This window comes from Entamoeba invadens (assembly GCF_000330505.1).
Source record: "Entamoeba invadens IP1 unplaced genomic scaffold scaff_1105074725849, whole genome shotgun sequence".
NCBI lineage: Eukaryota > Evosea > Mastigamoebida > Endamoebidae > Entamoeba > Entamoeba invadens.
Genome location: NW_004440189.1, coordinates 449,303 through 462,965, shown reverse-complemented (window position 1 = coordinate 462,965; position 13,663 = coordinate 449,303). Strand labels below are relative to the sequence as shown.

At 32.9% G+C, this 13,663-nt stretch overlaps 7 protein-coding genes across 7 annotated transcripts; 2 read left to right on the top strand and 5 right to left on the bottom strand.

Annotated features, from left to right (window-relative positions):
• Positions 1 to 92: 92 nt before the first annotated feature.
• On the bottom strand, positions 93 to 2,013 carry EIN_225560 (hypothetical protein; the record flags this gene model as incomplete). Its single annotated transcript, XM_004254956.1, has 2 exons — positions 93 to 162; positions 227 to 2,013. 2 exons carry the CDS (start codon positions 2,011 to 2,013, stop codon positions 93 to 95), a joined length of 1,857 nt encoding a protein of 618 aa, XP_004255004.1.
• A 777-nt stretch (positions 2,014 to 2,790) lies between these two features.
• On the top strand, positions 2,791 to 4,959 carry EIN_225550 (hypothetical protein; the record flags this gene model as incomplete). Its single annotated transcript, XM_004254955.1, has 2 exons — positions 2,791 to 3,137; positions 3,267 to 4,959. The coding sequence occupies 2 exons, from the start codon at positions 2,791 to 2,793 to the stop codon at positions 4,957 to 4,959; spliced, it is 2,040 nt and encodes a 679-aa protein (XP_004255003.1).
• A 422-nt stretch (positions 4,960 to 5,381) lies between these two features.
• Positions 5,382 to 6,365, bottom strand: EIN_225540 (hypothetical protein; the record flags this gene model as incomplete). The annotated part of the gene is made up of 3 exons (XM_004254954.1): positions 5,382 to 5,767; positions 6,000 to 6,043; positions 6,097 to 6,365. The coding sequence occupies 3 exons, from the start codon at positions 6,363 to 6,365 to the stop codon at positions 5,382 to 5,384; spliced, it is 699 nt and encodes a 232-aa protein (XP_004255002.1).
• Positions 6,366 to 7,847: 1,482 nt separating this feature from the next.
• On the bottom strand, positions 7,848 to 9,137 carry EIN_225530 (hypothetical protein; the record flags this gene model as incomplete). The annotated part of the gene is made up of 1 exon (XM_004254953.1): positions 7,848 to 9,137. The coding sequence occupies one exon, from the start codon at positions 9,135 to 9,137 to the stop codon at positions 7,848 to 7,850; it is 1,290 nt and encodes a 429-aa protein (XP_004255001.1).
• Positions 9,138 to 10,162: 1,025 nt separating this feature from the next.
• Positions 10,163 to 10,984, bottom strand: EIN_225520 (hypothetical protein; the record flags this gene model as incomplete). Its single annotated transcript, XM_004254952.1, has 1 exon — positions 10,163 to 10,984. One exon carries the CDS (start codon positions 10,982 to 10,984, stop codon positions 10,163 to 10,165), a length of 822 nt encoding a protein of 273 aa, XP_004255000.1.
• A 135-nt stretch (positions 10,985 to 11,119) lies between these two features.
• Positions 11,120 to 11,816, bottom strand: EIN_225510 (hypothetical protein; the record flags this gene model as incomplete). The annotated part of the gene is made up of 2 exons (XM_004254951.1): positions 11,120 to 11,450; positions 11,536 to 11,816. The coding sequence occupies 2 exons, from the start codon at positions 11,814 to 11,816 to the stop codon at positions 11,120 to 11,122; spliced, it is 612 nt and encodes a 203-aa protein (XP_004254999.1).
• A 1,266-nt stretch (positions 11,817 to 13,082) lies between these two features.
• Positions 13,083 to 13,600, top strand: EIN_225500 (sucrose transporter, putative; the record flags this gene model as incomplete). The annotated part of the gene is made up of 1 exon (XM_004254950.1): positions 13,083 to 13,600. A coding segment is annotated over one exon (518 nt), but the record flags the coding sequence as incomplete, so codon positions are not given.
• Positions 13,601 to 13,663: the final 63 nt, after the last annotated feature.

Genomic DNA, 13,663 nt, shown 5'->3' with positions numbered 1-13,663 from the left:
TGCTGCATTAACAAGACATCTCCAAATGAGTTGATACGGTGTGTCCTGTTGACTTGAAAGTGTTTTTAAATTGCCAATAATAGAGTATCCCGTCAAAATCGCGTAGTTGTCCTGTGCAAGTGACGCAAAAGATACCGGCAGAATGAACGCGTTCTCAAGTTTCTTCCACGCGAGAACTTTATTTCTCATTAAACCAATTAACTCATCATCAAATGCACTTCTAAACTTTTTCATAGCAAATGGTTTCTCCTTATAATTCACAAGAACCGTCTCCGAGTTTGGTCCGTTCGCAATAGCTCTGTTAAAAGCCACTGTTTTATAGTCTATAAAGACACTATCCTCTGTTGTTATATCGATTGTTGCGTTAATAAATTGTGGGGAACTTTCATCCTTTTCTTCAGTCACTCTAAAGCCGATCCAGTCATCGTCGTCTGTTTTGCATGTACAATTCATTGTAATCGTAAATATAACAGTGGCGTTGTCTTGAGATTTGATTACGAAGTTTGTTGTGTTCGCATTGATAGTGAATTTATATGACGGTTTCAGCTCTAACGAGAATTTCTTCGTCGTCATCGAGTTATTTGTTATTGTCACACTTTGTTGGAGTGAAGTGTTAATAGGCGCCAACTTGCCATTTTCATATCCAAATGTAAGAACTTCGGAAGATAAAGTGATTTGGATCTCATTCAGTTGTGTGAAGGCATATGATGTCCCATCTACGACAATCATTTTCTTACCCTTTTTACTCCATTTGTTGTACATCACACTAATGAAGCCAACAAGTAAAATGAGTACAAACACACATACAATTGCGATGATAATAGAACTTACACCACCAACTTGTTTGAAACATTGTCTAAAGTACGAGTTATAATAGTATCCTTGTGGGCAAGAACATATCACGCCCGTGCAATAGTTTTTAGTGAATTTGGACACATCGATTTTCACGCCAGTCAAACTTCCATTTGTTTCTAATTTAACTTTTCCTCCAAGATAGACATTGTTTTGATCCATCGCAACGACATAGCCCATGTAATCATACGACAGTGATCCATTAACAGACCACACTCTCTCAAATCGTTCTCTTTGGGTGACCAAGTATTTATCAAAAAAAAGGTATGCGCCACCAGTTCTCTCTTTAATACCAGCAGCATATCCAACTGCTCCAATAAGCAAAAATGAGTTGTATGTTGCTAACAACGAAGTGGAGTTGGTATCAATAAAAGTGTTTATTGCAGCAGAACCATATGGGTTGATAAACACATTGGTGATGAAAACAGGACTTTTGTATGCATTTGGTGAGTTGACTTGGACTTTGTTTTTGTCTGAAATGAGTGTGTAGATGACATCAAATTCGTTGATGACTGCGGGGTCGGTAGCAACAGTCTGTGATGTGGCATCTGCAAATTCGATATTATCATAAAACGTTAACACGCCTGGACTATTGAACGTGTATAACTCGATATCGACGTCACTTTTGACCATCAAGTAATTTGATCCAAATGAAGTGTAGTTGCCACATGGGTTTGTCGTTTGTTGAACAACAGCAAATGTTTCATTATATACAGCAAGTCCGCCATTTCTACACACAACAAGAAAGACTTCTTGCTTCCCAGTCACAAATTCTTTGGTGATAACAGTTAATGGGGAAAAAGACTCGACTCCTGAGAGTATAGCCGGTTTGGAAGTCAACACTGAGCTATTCAAGTTATACACATCGATGTTTCCGTGGTTCATTATATACATGTTGTTCTTCGCAAACCCAATTTGTGGTCGAGTCAATTGACTCGACTCGTATTTGGTGACTTTACTTTGACCATTCATCTCCACTACTATGTTCATGACCGTGTCAGAACTTTTCTCTCTGTACGCATAGACATTCCCAACATAATTGGGTACGTTCGAGTGAACAGCTGAGATGACTACATGATTCTTTGTTGCGTCTCCCTTTAAGAAGTCAATCGGTTCAACTGTAAGAGAGAGCACAAGTGACAAGAATAAGGCTAACAACATTACTTTTTTCAGTTCATTTGCTCTAAACTACAAATAAGATCTTGTTTACTTAATTAAAAACCTCTATAAAGTATTGTTTTATTAGTACTTAATTGACTCATTTTTCGGGATATAAAAATGTGTTAACAAGTGTTTTGTTATTTCGTTTTGAGTGAATCATTTTATTTTTTATTGTGTAAAAGATTGACAAATTATATAATTCACTTTTTATTATGCAAAATGGTTAGACAAAAGTTTATTTGAGATATTATAATTAGTAAAATTATTATTTAAATTTGAATTTAATGGTATTTTGTCTAATTTACTATAAAAAAAAATTAATATATGGTAATAATAAATCATTTATATATACTGTGGTTGATTTATTAACTATATTTTATAATTCTATTTATTATATTTTGTGTTTTTTTTTATTTATTTTACTAAATATTATATTAATTTTTATTAAATTATTGTTGTGTATTTTTATGTACCATTTGATATATAAATTAATAATTTATATACATATTAAATGTGTATTAAAAACAATAGTTTTATAAACAATATAATTATAATAATAATAACACTTAAAAAAAAGACAAAAAATGAAGGTAATAGAATAATCAAAATTGCCTAAATTAATATAGAAGATTTAACTAATACTTTTTCATTGAGAAAACAAAAAGAATGATAATCCCGGAATGAAAGGATAGAAGAGTGGAAAAAAAAGAGTATGAAAAAGAGATAAAAATAAAACTATTAATTATAAGAGAATTACAAAATAACCCAAACAGAGGGATGTCTCGCTTCGACGAATCGTTTTCGCAAGTTCAGGTTGGCCTCAACTCCCCCGAGTCAGAGAGTTCGTTTATCGGTAATTACTCTGTTTTCAAGTTAATTTCAGAGGACGTTTCTGGGAGTGTTTTTTCGACTCGTCGACGCACACACGAACCACGTTTACGGTCCAATTTTCAAGACGAGGTTGGTGGACCTATCGAACACTACAGTTTCTCGGATTATTTATCGCTCATATCAAACAAACCTGAGTTGATTGATAGCCACGTCATACTTTTACTTTTTGAGTATTTAGCGAAAGGGTCGTATGCTGTTTTTTCAAAATTCATAGTCCAACAACTTCCACATCTGTTTGTTACTTTGGTGTTGATATACTATTAAATATATAGTACTTATTAAATTAAGGACCACCATTGTTGTCATTACTATTCTTCACTGGTAACTTATTTAAATATTTAGAAACGTTAAATAACACAAAGAGATGAATTCACAATATACGTGTTAACACAATGTGTTCATGAAGACGCGGGATTCAGAACGTATCTGAAATTGAATACTGGGCTGAATGATTTGTTTATTTTGTCAATGCAACAATACAACCGCGCACTGTTTTTGTTTTATCTTGAAGTCAAACTGTTTCCAGACGAGGATTTGAATGACGCAGCAAAGCAGTTTGTACACGCGTTAAAGGAACAAACAAACGAAAAGAGGTTTGCATTTGTGACGATGTTTTTCCAGCAAATGATTGTGCACACAAAACTTAATGGACAAAACATCGTCGATTTTATTGTTGTGTTGTTAGACAAATATTTCAACGAAGAGAACTTACTCCCTGGAGTTATTCAATCGTTGTTATTTCTCTCCGAAAGCACTAAACAAATATTCGTACAGACGCTGAATAACTTTCGCCTCGAAAAGGAACTGACACTCGACCAACAACACTTCATTCAATTTTTAATCGACAATACACAACCAAAAGATTATCAATATGAAAGCATGGTATATCACACGGACTTGGAATTTATCATATCAAAGATCGAGTTCTTCTATCAAAAGCACAAAGACAGACAAATCATATATGTTGGTGGGTTCGAACAACTCCCACTTGGGATCACACAAATGTTTAATTTGCTCCAATTGTTGTTGACGCGGATCGATTTTAATCATTCGAAAACGTTAGAAGTTATGACGGTGGTACTCAATAATTTGATTGGATTAACGGCACCACTTTCTTCGGACTTTTTGAAGACGCAAAGCTACATTACTGTGTTGTTTGAAATAATCAGTCAGGTATCGGAGATCAAACCGGAGAACTACACTGTACTCTACGAAATGAGAGAAGTCATTTTGACGGACTTGTTGTTGATAAACAATTTGGTGCTTGTGTTCAACCAATTTCAGATGAACGCCCATTCAATGCTGATGGATGTCTTTCCGAAAATCCGTGATGACTTGACGTGTTTTTCAATGTGTGTTTGCTGTTTCTCGACATTCAATTATTATTCCCCGATATTTTCAAACGACACTGTCGAGCTTCTTATATATCAAGCGCTGGATATGTTCTTTGAAGTGGACAAATTCTCGATTAACATTTCTCTTCCACTTTGCTTATTCAAAAGACCTCCAACGAAAATGATCTGTTTGAACGCACAGGCGGACGCATTAACTCCAACACAGAGGTGTCTCGAGCTTGCATTTAATTACTCAAATTTTCTTCGCATCTTCTTCAACATATTGGCAAAAGCGCAAGATGATATTGATGCGATCTGTGTTGCCGACAGAGTGCAGAGGAAAGTGTTAGTCAAATACGTTGAAGAGAGGAATCCGTTGTTTGTGCTTGATTATGTGTTGTCTTGTATTGAACTTTCTCAACAGGTTTTGAATGTGTTACATCGGAAAAGTGATCAAATTCAATACAAAGGGTTGGTCAACAACGCTCTATTTTTGTTAGACAAAATATTGCGAACAGTTTCATTGCCGTTCACAGAAAACGTCGTGTTTAAACAATCAGTCAAACAACTCAATCAGAGACTTGAAGATTGTCGATCAATTCCTGTTGTCGATGAAATCATTAAAACAGTTTCGATGAAATTCAAAATTCCAGAGAAGCAACCACCTGTCGATTTGTTTGCAAAGATGAAATCTGATATTGATAAAAAGAAGGACAACTGAATCATGTGACTTTAATAATGTAAACTATTTATGTGTGTTGATAAGTTCTTTGTTTATTTGTTATGACAAAAACATATTTTATCCAAAATCAATAAAAACATTTTTAAAAACAAAAAAATGATATTTCAAGTTTTTTTCTGTGCCAAAATTCTATAAGTGTTTATCACAAAAAATTGAAGAAGTAAAAAACAACACAACAAATAATATAATAATAAACTATTATAGCTTTTTATAATAATTTATTTTATTAAATAATACAATGATAAAAAAAATAATAAATAGTCTATTATAAAATATATTATACTATTTTTAAAGGTAAATCCAAATCATTACATATAAAAAAAACTATACTTAAATTGTAAATTAATGATACTAAACTAAAATGAACAGTAAGAATGAATTAAAAAACGCTAAATACATCATCAAACAATGCTTTGAATAAAGCCGTTGAAATCCTCGAGTTGGAAATTTTCGGAGAGACCTTTTACAAGACTTGGAAGTGGGATAGGTGTTGATCCACACATCGACATATCGTTGTTTGCGTACTTATAAAGGGATGAAAGTGAAGGGAGTGCAAGCTTTTTGTCTTGTTCGAGGTCCATCCCTGTTGTGTTTTCCTCTTGTGAACATTCCATTGACATCTTTTGAACATCATCGGTACTGTTCTCAGCAACTTCCCATGGTGCTTCATACTTTCGAAGTTTCCAGACACCAGTTTTGTTCATTGTGCTCTTCCCAGACTCAAACAATGAGCAATGTATCATTGCATCAAGGATAGCTTTTTTCCACTTATTTGGATTAGTCCGAACTATATGTCAGTTGTTATTCAATTATAATTAAAAAATTAAAATGTAACATTGTTTACACAGTCAAATAAACTATTATATACTAATAAAAATATTATATAAATATAGTTTATGACAACGTAATTGTACTTCTTTTTATAAAAAGTCGGCGAAAAAAAGTTGGCGTTAGAACTGGTAATTTACACTTGCATATTTCGAGTTTTAAATTTCAAGTTAAATATAGAAGCAACAAACATTGTTCGAGTTGAGAAAAGAGGTACCAATGATCGACTATAAACCTACAGGTAAGTCCACATTCAAATGAAGTGAATGAAATGCCAAAGAAACAAACCAATGAACGTCATATTTCAAAGAGAAGTATCCATTCTTTTTATGCACGACGGAAAGACAATAAAAAATGACTCGACAAATGTATTGCCAAGAAATAACATTTCTTGAACGCTCTTTTGATAAGACAGTCATTCCTTTGGTGCACAAAGGGCAGAAGCAAAGCTTGAGGTGATATGGTTCATTCTCTTCGCTAACCGGTGTAGAGTCGACCGGGTCAAATACGGGGAATTTCCTAGCATTGCAGTACTGCGTCATTTCCGAAGTTTGCATTGTTTTAGAGATCCTGTTCGAAACTGATAAATGATACACGCCACGTCAAAATTATGTTATCTATTTTTACCTTTTATGTCTATCTGTTTGGGTTGATTGTTTTTTAGAGGAACTATTAGACTATAGATTCGGGAGTTTGAGTCGCATAAACTAAAAGTATAATTTTATCTGTAGTTCTTAAAATACAATGGAAAAAGACTGAATGATACAATGTCGCTTATTATTCTTGCTTGTGAACGGGATGTCCCATTTGCTTTTCTTTTTGAAAAGAACTGTAAATCACGAGAATTATTTTTATTCATTCTATTGGGTTTTTATTTTTTTTCATTTTTTTTCGAAATTTTTGGCCAATCGTAGCGGACATATTTTCCTAAAATAATGCAAAGTAACGAAGAAAAGAATGCAAGAATTCCTACGGCATTCCCAGCCTTTCTCGTCTTTTTTTGTGGTAAAAGTTGAATACTTTGCCAAGTTAAATGTCAACTTGGTTTGCAAGTCTATTCTGAGTCTGAATTTCCCAAAATTTGTTATCATTATTATACTTATTAAGTTAAAATATCAATTACTTCTAATTTGAATTATCATAGATAATTCCTCAAGTCCCGGAAATTAAAAGAATTTCGGCTTATAGATATTAGGGGTACATTTTGATTTGTCCTTTTTTAAATCCCAGTCTTTTCCATATTTTTTAACCGTAATAATTAAAAAAAACATGTAAAATAGAAAACAAAATACTAAAAAAAGATAAGAATTAAAAAACACTTTCATTTAATAGAGTGATTTTCTAGTAAATTTAAGGGGTTTCATGATATAATATTTGGTCTAAAACAATAGGGATTCATGACTATTTCATTGGGTAACAATTAAAAAACTAATATGTCTTCAACAACTACTTTAGTATTCTAGTTTGTTTAACCAAATTTGGTTTTATACCCCACTTTTTCAATTTCCATTATATATCGATTTTGTCTGAAAAAGATTTAGCAAATGCACACTTTTTGAATCTCACCAACACATTTCGCCACTAACAAAATGTAAGTTCAATTTGTTGGGGTATTTTGCATTAAGTGACCTATTTTCCCGCTTCAAACCACCACAAGACATATGTGCCAGTTCGTAAGCAAATAATTCGTTGTATCAGGGTGACCAAATTAAAAACAATAACCATACGTCATAGTTAATTATATTATAATATATAATTAAAAAACAAATTTGGCCAACCATGTTTGAACGTATCATATTAAGTTATAACCAAGTTGGTTTACACAATTTGCCTTCGAATATCAAAGACCGTTGTATACTTGAAATAGTTAAGCCCAATCAATTCAATAGATAGGGATAAACTGTCACTTTTCGCATAATTGACTTTGAGGAAAAGAACTTGAAAATGAAAATTTTCAGTTATAGAAAAACAATTTGTATTGTTTTTAAATAAGTTACATCAAAATGTGTCGACCAAATAACAAAACCAATATAAAAACATTAATGACACAAATCCCCACTCAGAGCGAAAGGCTGCTCGTCGTTGTTAGTACTCCTAGTGAGACAGGATGACACTGAAATTCTTCTTAACGCTTTGGTGCTCTTAGGTATCGATATTCCTGGTGTGGCCTTACATACAATATTACTCTCAGACCCCGAGAATCTTGATGAAGGCTCTTCCTCTGAATATCTCACAGGTGGTGGTAACCGAGTTTTCGAGGTACTTCTAGAAACGACTCTTGATGGTGTTGATGAGTCCGATTTGATTCGTGTGAAGTATTCAAACTCTTCCATTTTCTGTATAATTTGCATTGAAAATATTTCAGTCTCTTTTCTAATATCGTCTTCTAATTGTTTAGACTCAACCACACTTTCTTTAGTATCAACAGTTCCAGTCGTTGACACAGAAATGCCTTGCGACATGTTGGACGATATTTGAAGCAAATCAAATAACCTCCGAACGTTCACTGGGTCGTAAGACGGAGCGTCTGAAAAATAGATTTTGACGGTATCGCTCTGTAAGATCTTCTCAAACGCCACCTGTGACTCCTCAAACTTTGCTAATATTTTTATCTGTTGCATTGACCTTGACGATTGACCCTTTGCCATGAATGAAAAATAAACAATGATGTAACAACATAATCGATAAAACGTTGTTGAGAGTTCTCTGATCAGATACATAATAACAAAAGAAAACAATTTGTTCACAAAAAACCTCTCGTTTTCCCAATTGAGTGCTGTCAAATTGCAGAACATTGAAAACAGAGAAATGATGGTCCGTTCCGATGAGATGTCAGAGTGAAATTGTGATATTTGTTCTGGAGAAATGTTAATATCAATTGCGGGAGTGTCTGTTGAGTAGAGAGTGACATACCAATCCAAGTGATTTGCAAACGCAATACAAAGTTCTTTTTCATCAGCAGATCGATATTTTTCCGGTATCTTTGTGATGAACTTAACATCATTTGTCATAATTTTGTTCAGAAAAGAATTTTTAGTATCTTTCTTAAGGACATAAAACACAACACATAATAGTTTTAAAAATTCATTTGGAAGAAGAGTTAAGTCGAGTCGTCGTAAGATCTCGTGGTGCAGTTGTTGTGATTCAATTGGGTCATTCATGACTAAATGTATCTTAGAAAGAATGTCTTTTGGGATGCGGCTTGGGTCGTTCTTTGTTGCCTTGTTCAAGAGAGTCTCCTCTTTTGAGGCAAAGAATTTAAACATTTGTGACTTTGTTTTTTCAAGTTGTGTACTTTTGAAGTTCGGCCACGATAGAATTATGAACATTCTTGATTTTTAATTCTGGTTACTTATGTAAAACTTTGCTGAAAAGTGTGCTTTTCTATTCTCTAAATCCTTTAAACAAATTTATCACTTTAATGTCTAAGTTATTGTATACCTTGTTTTCATTTATAATAGTTTTCTTTCTCTGTAATATTATTTATTAAAAAAAATATAACTTTCTTTTTATTGTTTTTTGGTGACAGAGTCTTGAACCTCAAACCAAGAATAATTATTGTGAATTTTAGATGTCAATCATTTGATTTTGGGGGATAATTGGGACATTTGAAAACCATGAAATCATCTTTTCTTGTCCTTCAAAATAAAGGGTGGTGGTATTTGAAGTGAAATTATATTACTTATAGTTGTTTTTATTATTTTTTTATTAAAAGAACAAAGAAAAACAAAAACATAAATAAAAAATTAAAAATAAATGACTTATGAAAGGACAGCGAAAAGTTTTGAATAGATTTCCCAAAAATATTCCGTTTTCTTTTCACACAACTTGACATCTATTTTGATATATTGTTTTCTGATTATTGATTTGTTTTTAATATAATAAAAGTAACTATACTTAATGATTTGGTGATTATTCAAAAAATGTTAATTGTAAAGTTCTTTACAGAAATTATTTTAAAATGTTTGTTCTTTTTACTATAAATATATTATTATTTTAGTAAGTTGACCTGAAAAAGCAAAACCGAACTTTGAAGAAAAGTTTCAGTTTTCTCATTTTATGTTTTCTCATCATTCTAATAATAAATAAAAATGGAAATAGATATAGATATAGATAAAAACAATCTTAAATAAACTAGTTACTATTAATTTATTTAACTACAAGCTATGGTTTTTTACTTGCCAGGGTAGCTTTTTTAGGCAAATCACAACGAATGGGCGAACAAAATCGGGAAACAAAAAAAACGATTGAAGAACTGAAATGTTACATTTTGAGTTCTTTAATTTCAAGATCCGATATTCAAAAACAAAAAAAATCAAACCCATTTAAATAACATTTTAAATAACATTTATTTTCAGTCGAGAAGGTCAGTCACGTTTCCCTCTTTTGGTTGTGTGTTTATGGGGTTGTTGAATGTAGCCTCCTCGCTCTCTTCAGTTCTTTGAGTTTGTTCGGGGTGGAGTCTTAGGTTTTCCATTTTTCTTTCCCATTGAAGGACTCTATTGATTTCGTCGTCTTCTATTGTGTATTCCAAAGCAGTTCCTTTGAAGTAGTGCATTGAGTTTCTCAGAACATCATTGAGTAGAATTAACCAATTATCCAGTAAATCGACAATCATATTTTTATCCATCAACACACGACTTTCGAGAAGGAACAAATCGAAAAATGAGTGTTTAAATGTGCCATTGACCAAATGAATATCTTTGCCTTCTTTAAATTCGACCTCACTCCCTCGCAACTCGGCCGGGTAGTTACGCGATTGTTGCGGATAAAATACAAACCCGATGCAGACGTCATTGCCCTTCAAAAAAACGTTGTCGTTGAATTGAAAAGTGATCCTGAAAGAGAGTTTAAAATGGTCTTCCGTTCCGTTCTCAATGACACCCTCCATCATATCCACATTAATGTCGGTGATGTTTTTTAACACTTCCTTGTCGTTCTCGTTAACAAATGATAGCTCCAAATAGCAACTATTTTCCAGCACATGATACCAATACCCTGGTATCCCTTTAACGGCCGTTCGTAATTTTTGGAACCCTGAATTCTCTCCATAAAACGTTTTGAATTCCTCAAATTGCATGATGTCATACACCAATTTCGGTTTGTTTAATAATAACTGATAAACAGTCAGTTGTTCTAATATATCGTTCTTGTCGTATGATGGCGGCCTATCCATATCAAATCTCTTTTCGAGTTTGCAGTTGGTCTTTCTAGTACTATAGTACTAGTAAAGTATTAATTAGAGTACTATATAATTATAGTTTTAAGCAAGATTCCCAAACAAACAATCAAATTCACTTATCGCACACATTTATTCCGTCTTTGAACAGCAATACTGCGTCGGGGTGATTTCAAAAAGTTCCACCAACTTATCCATCGCCTCGCCGCTAAGGTCATCCAAAAATATTTGACAATTCCACGATGAGTTGTTTGGCGACACCGCATCAACAACCTTCTTCAAAGTTGTCGAGTCAGCCTCTGATATCTTTTTGAGAAGCAAAGATGGTAATGATGGGAGTGTTTCCTTCCCTCCATTCCCCTCACTTTTAGTCGAGTCCATGGATTTCATTAATTCCTCCTTTTTTGGAAGTCTCCCAAGTGCCAAATGGCTATAATTTTTCATTTCCTCTTCATTCCCTTCGCTTGTTGTTAATGACATTTCCAAACCCCACTAAAACAATCTTGGCAACAAGAAAAACATTTTCTGGAATGTTTTATATAACAAACTAAGAAAGGGTGTATAAATCGAGAAGTCTATCTGAATAAAACTCAAACGAACTGATGATCTCCTTCCGTTTTGCTTCTTCGACTGTTTTGTCGTTGACAAAATCTGCGAAGACGACCTTAAGTTTTGTCAAAAAGACTTCAAGCGATGTTGTTGAAAAAATGTCATCAAATTTGTCTCCGAGGACAATGGCGGTGTTTGGAAGTGCTATTATCATTTGTTTAAATTTGGTTAATAAGTCCGTTCTAAGTGGTGGTGGTGTGCGTTCTTTAAAGTGGTCCATAGACAACTGAAATTTTCAGTTTTAATTTTAAAGATGATGTGATTTGATAAGTTGAGAAATTGATTATTTGACTTGAATAATTTTTCATTTTTTTAGAATTTTAAATATAACAAAAATGAATTATGCAAATAAAACATGATATGGTAAATAAATAACTTTTTTAAGTATGATTATTTATATTTTATAATTCAATAATTGAACACAACTTAAATAAAGTATCACATATGTATGTTAAATTGATTTCATTTAAATTGTGTATGTAATGCTTCATTAAACAATAACAAACAACTGACACCAAATAAATTGATATAATATTAAACTTCATTCCAATAAAAATCAGGAGATACAATCTTTTATAACAATATAGAGTACTTGATTCGAAGTTGTTATTTTCTTAAACATTTTTATTCAAAATAGGCAAACGAAAAAAACAAAATCGCCGTCTTTTAAGGTCAAATCTTTGTTGAATAAGATTAAACAAACAAGTTTTGAGTAAATAACAATGTTGTCTTAAGCACTTCATAATTATTTTTGTTTTGAAAAAAATGAAAATGATAATATAATATAATATAATATAATAATATTTTTTTTATTAAAAAATTATTCAAAATAGATTAGTTTCAATCACAAAGTTTTTGATAACTAATTACAAAAGAATGTTTACTATAATCCTAAATTAATGGCATCCCACTGAAACACACTGCTTTGGCATTCAGAAATCAAATCTACTACAAAAAAAATACAGTCAAGCGTTGACATCTCTTTGAAGTTATCTTTATTAATATCACGTTCTTTCTCTTTTTCGTCTTCGGTTGTTATTCGTGTCGACGTAAGCATCTGGTACGCAATTTCCGTCACAAATTCTGAGTAAATTGCATCACCACTCATTCCACAAACCCAATCTTATTTTTATTATTTTCCAAAAAACAATAAAAAAAGAAAAAAGACAAATAAAATGTTATATATAACAAAAAGAAAAATAATATTTAAAATGTTATTGCAATTTGAAACTGAGTCGTTGTTTTTGATCTTTAAAAAAAACAAATCGAACAACACTTTTGATGTTGTTGCGAGTGTGGTTTTACATCTTTGTGATTAACTTAGTGCAAATTGGTATTGAATTTGCCTGTTTGTTGTTCTAAGAAGCTTTCATCTTAATTCCAACGATACAATAACCCTTCAGATAGCGTTCCGATCACTTCTTTATTTTTCTTGGACTGTGTAACTCCTTTCCACACAAATCCAACAGCGCAAACGGTTATTAAAATGACCATCGGACCTATATTTGGTCTTTTTTTCCAGATCTTAATTGGTGCTATTTCAGATCACTCAAGTTTCAGTTACGGCCGACGACGTCCTTTTATGATTGCTGGCCTTGTTGTGTTTGTGATTGGAGGTGTTGTTATATCATGCTCTGGTATCTACCCATTACTTTCGATCAACAGCTTTGAGGCGAACAACACACTTCAGATTGTTTCGGACATCTTTTTTGTGATCGGGAACATCCTCTGGACCATTGGCATCAACGCGATACAATTGTCTTACCGAGCATTTATATTGGACTGCTTTGATAGTGTAGACCAAGTCAGAGCAAATTTGATTGGAGCGTTTATGGGGGGTATAGGGCAGACCTTTTATTTTGCGGTGACTATTATAGTGTATGTTTCAATTCAACCAGAAGTACATTCAACAAATGAACAACGTGGCATGACTATTGCTCGATTAGTTGGTGGGTACGTTCTCTATGTGTTTTCACTTGTTTTACTGCCAATCAGCGTTTGTGTGTTTGTCGATTGCAAAGGAAACGTACTCCCCACATCCGGAATCACTACCAGCATCCACAAAGC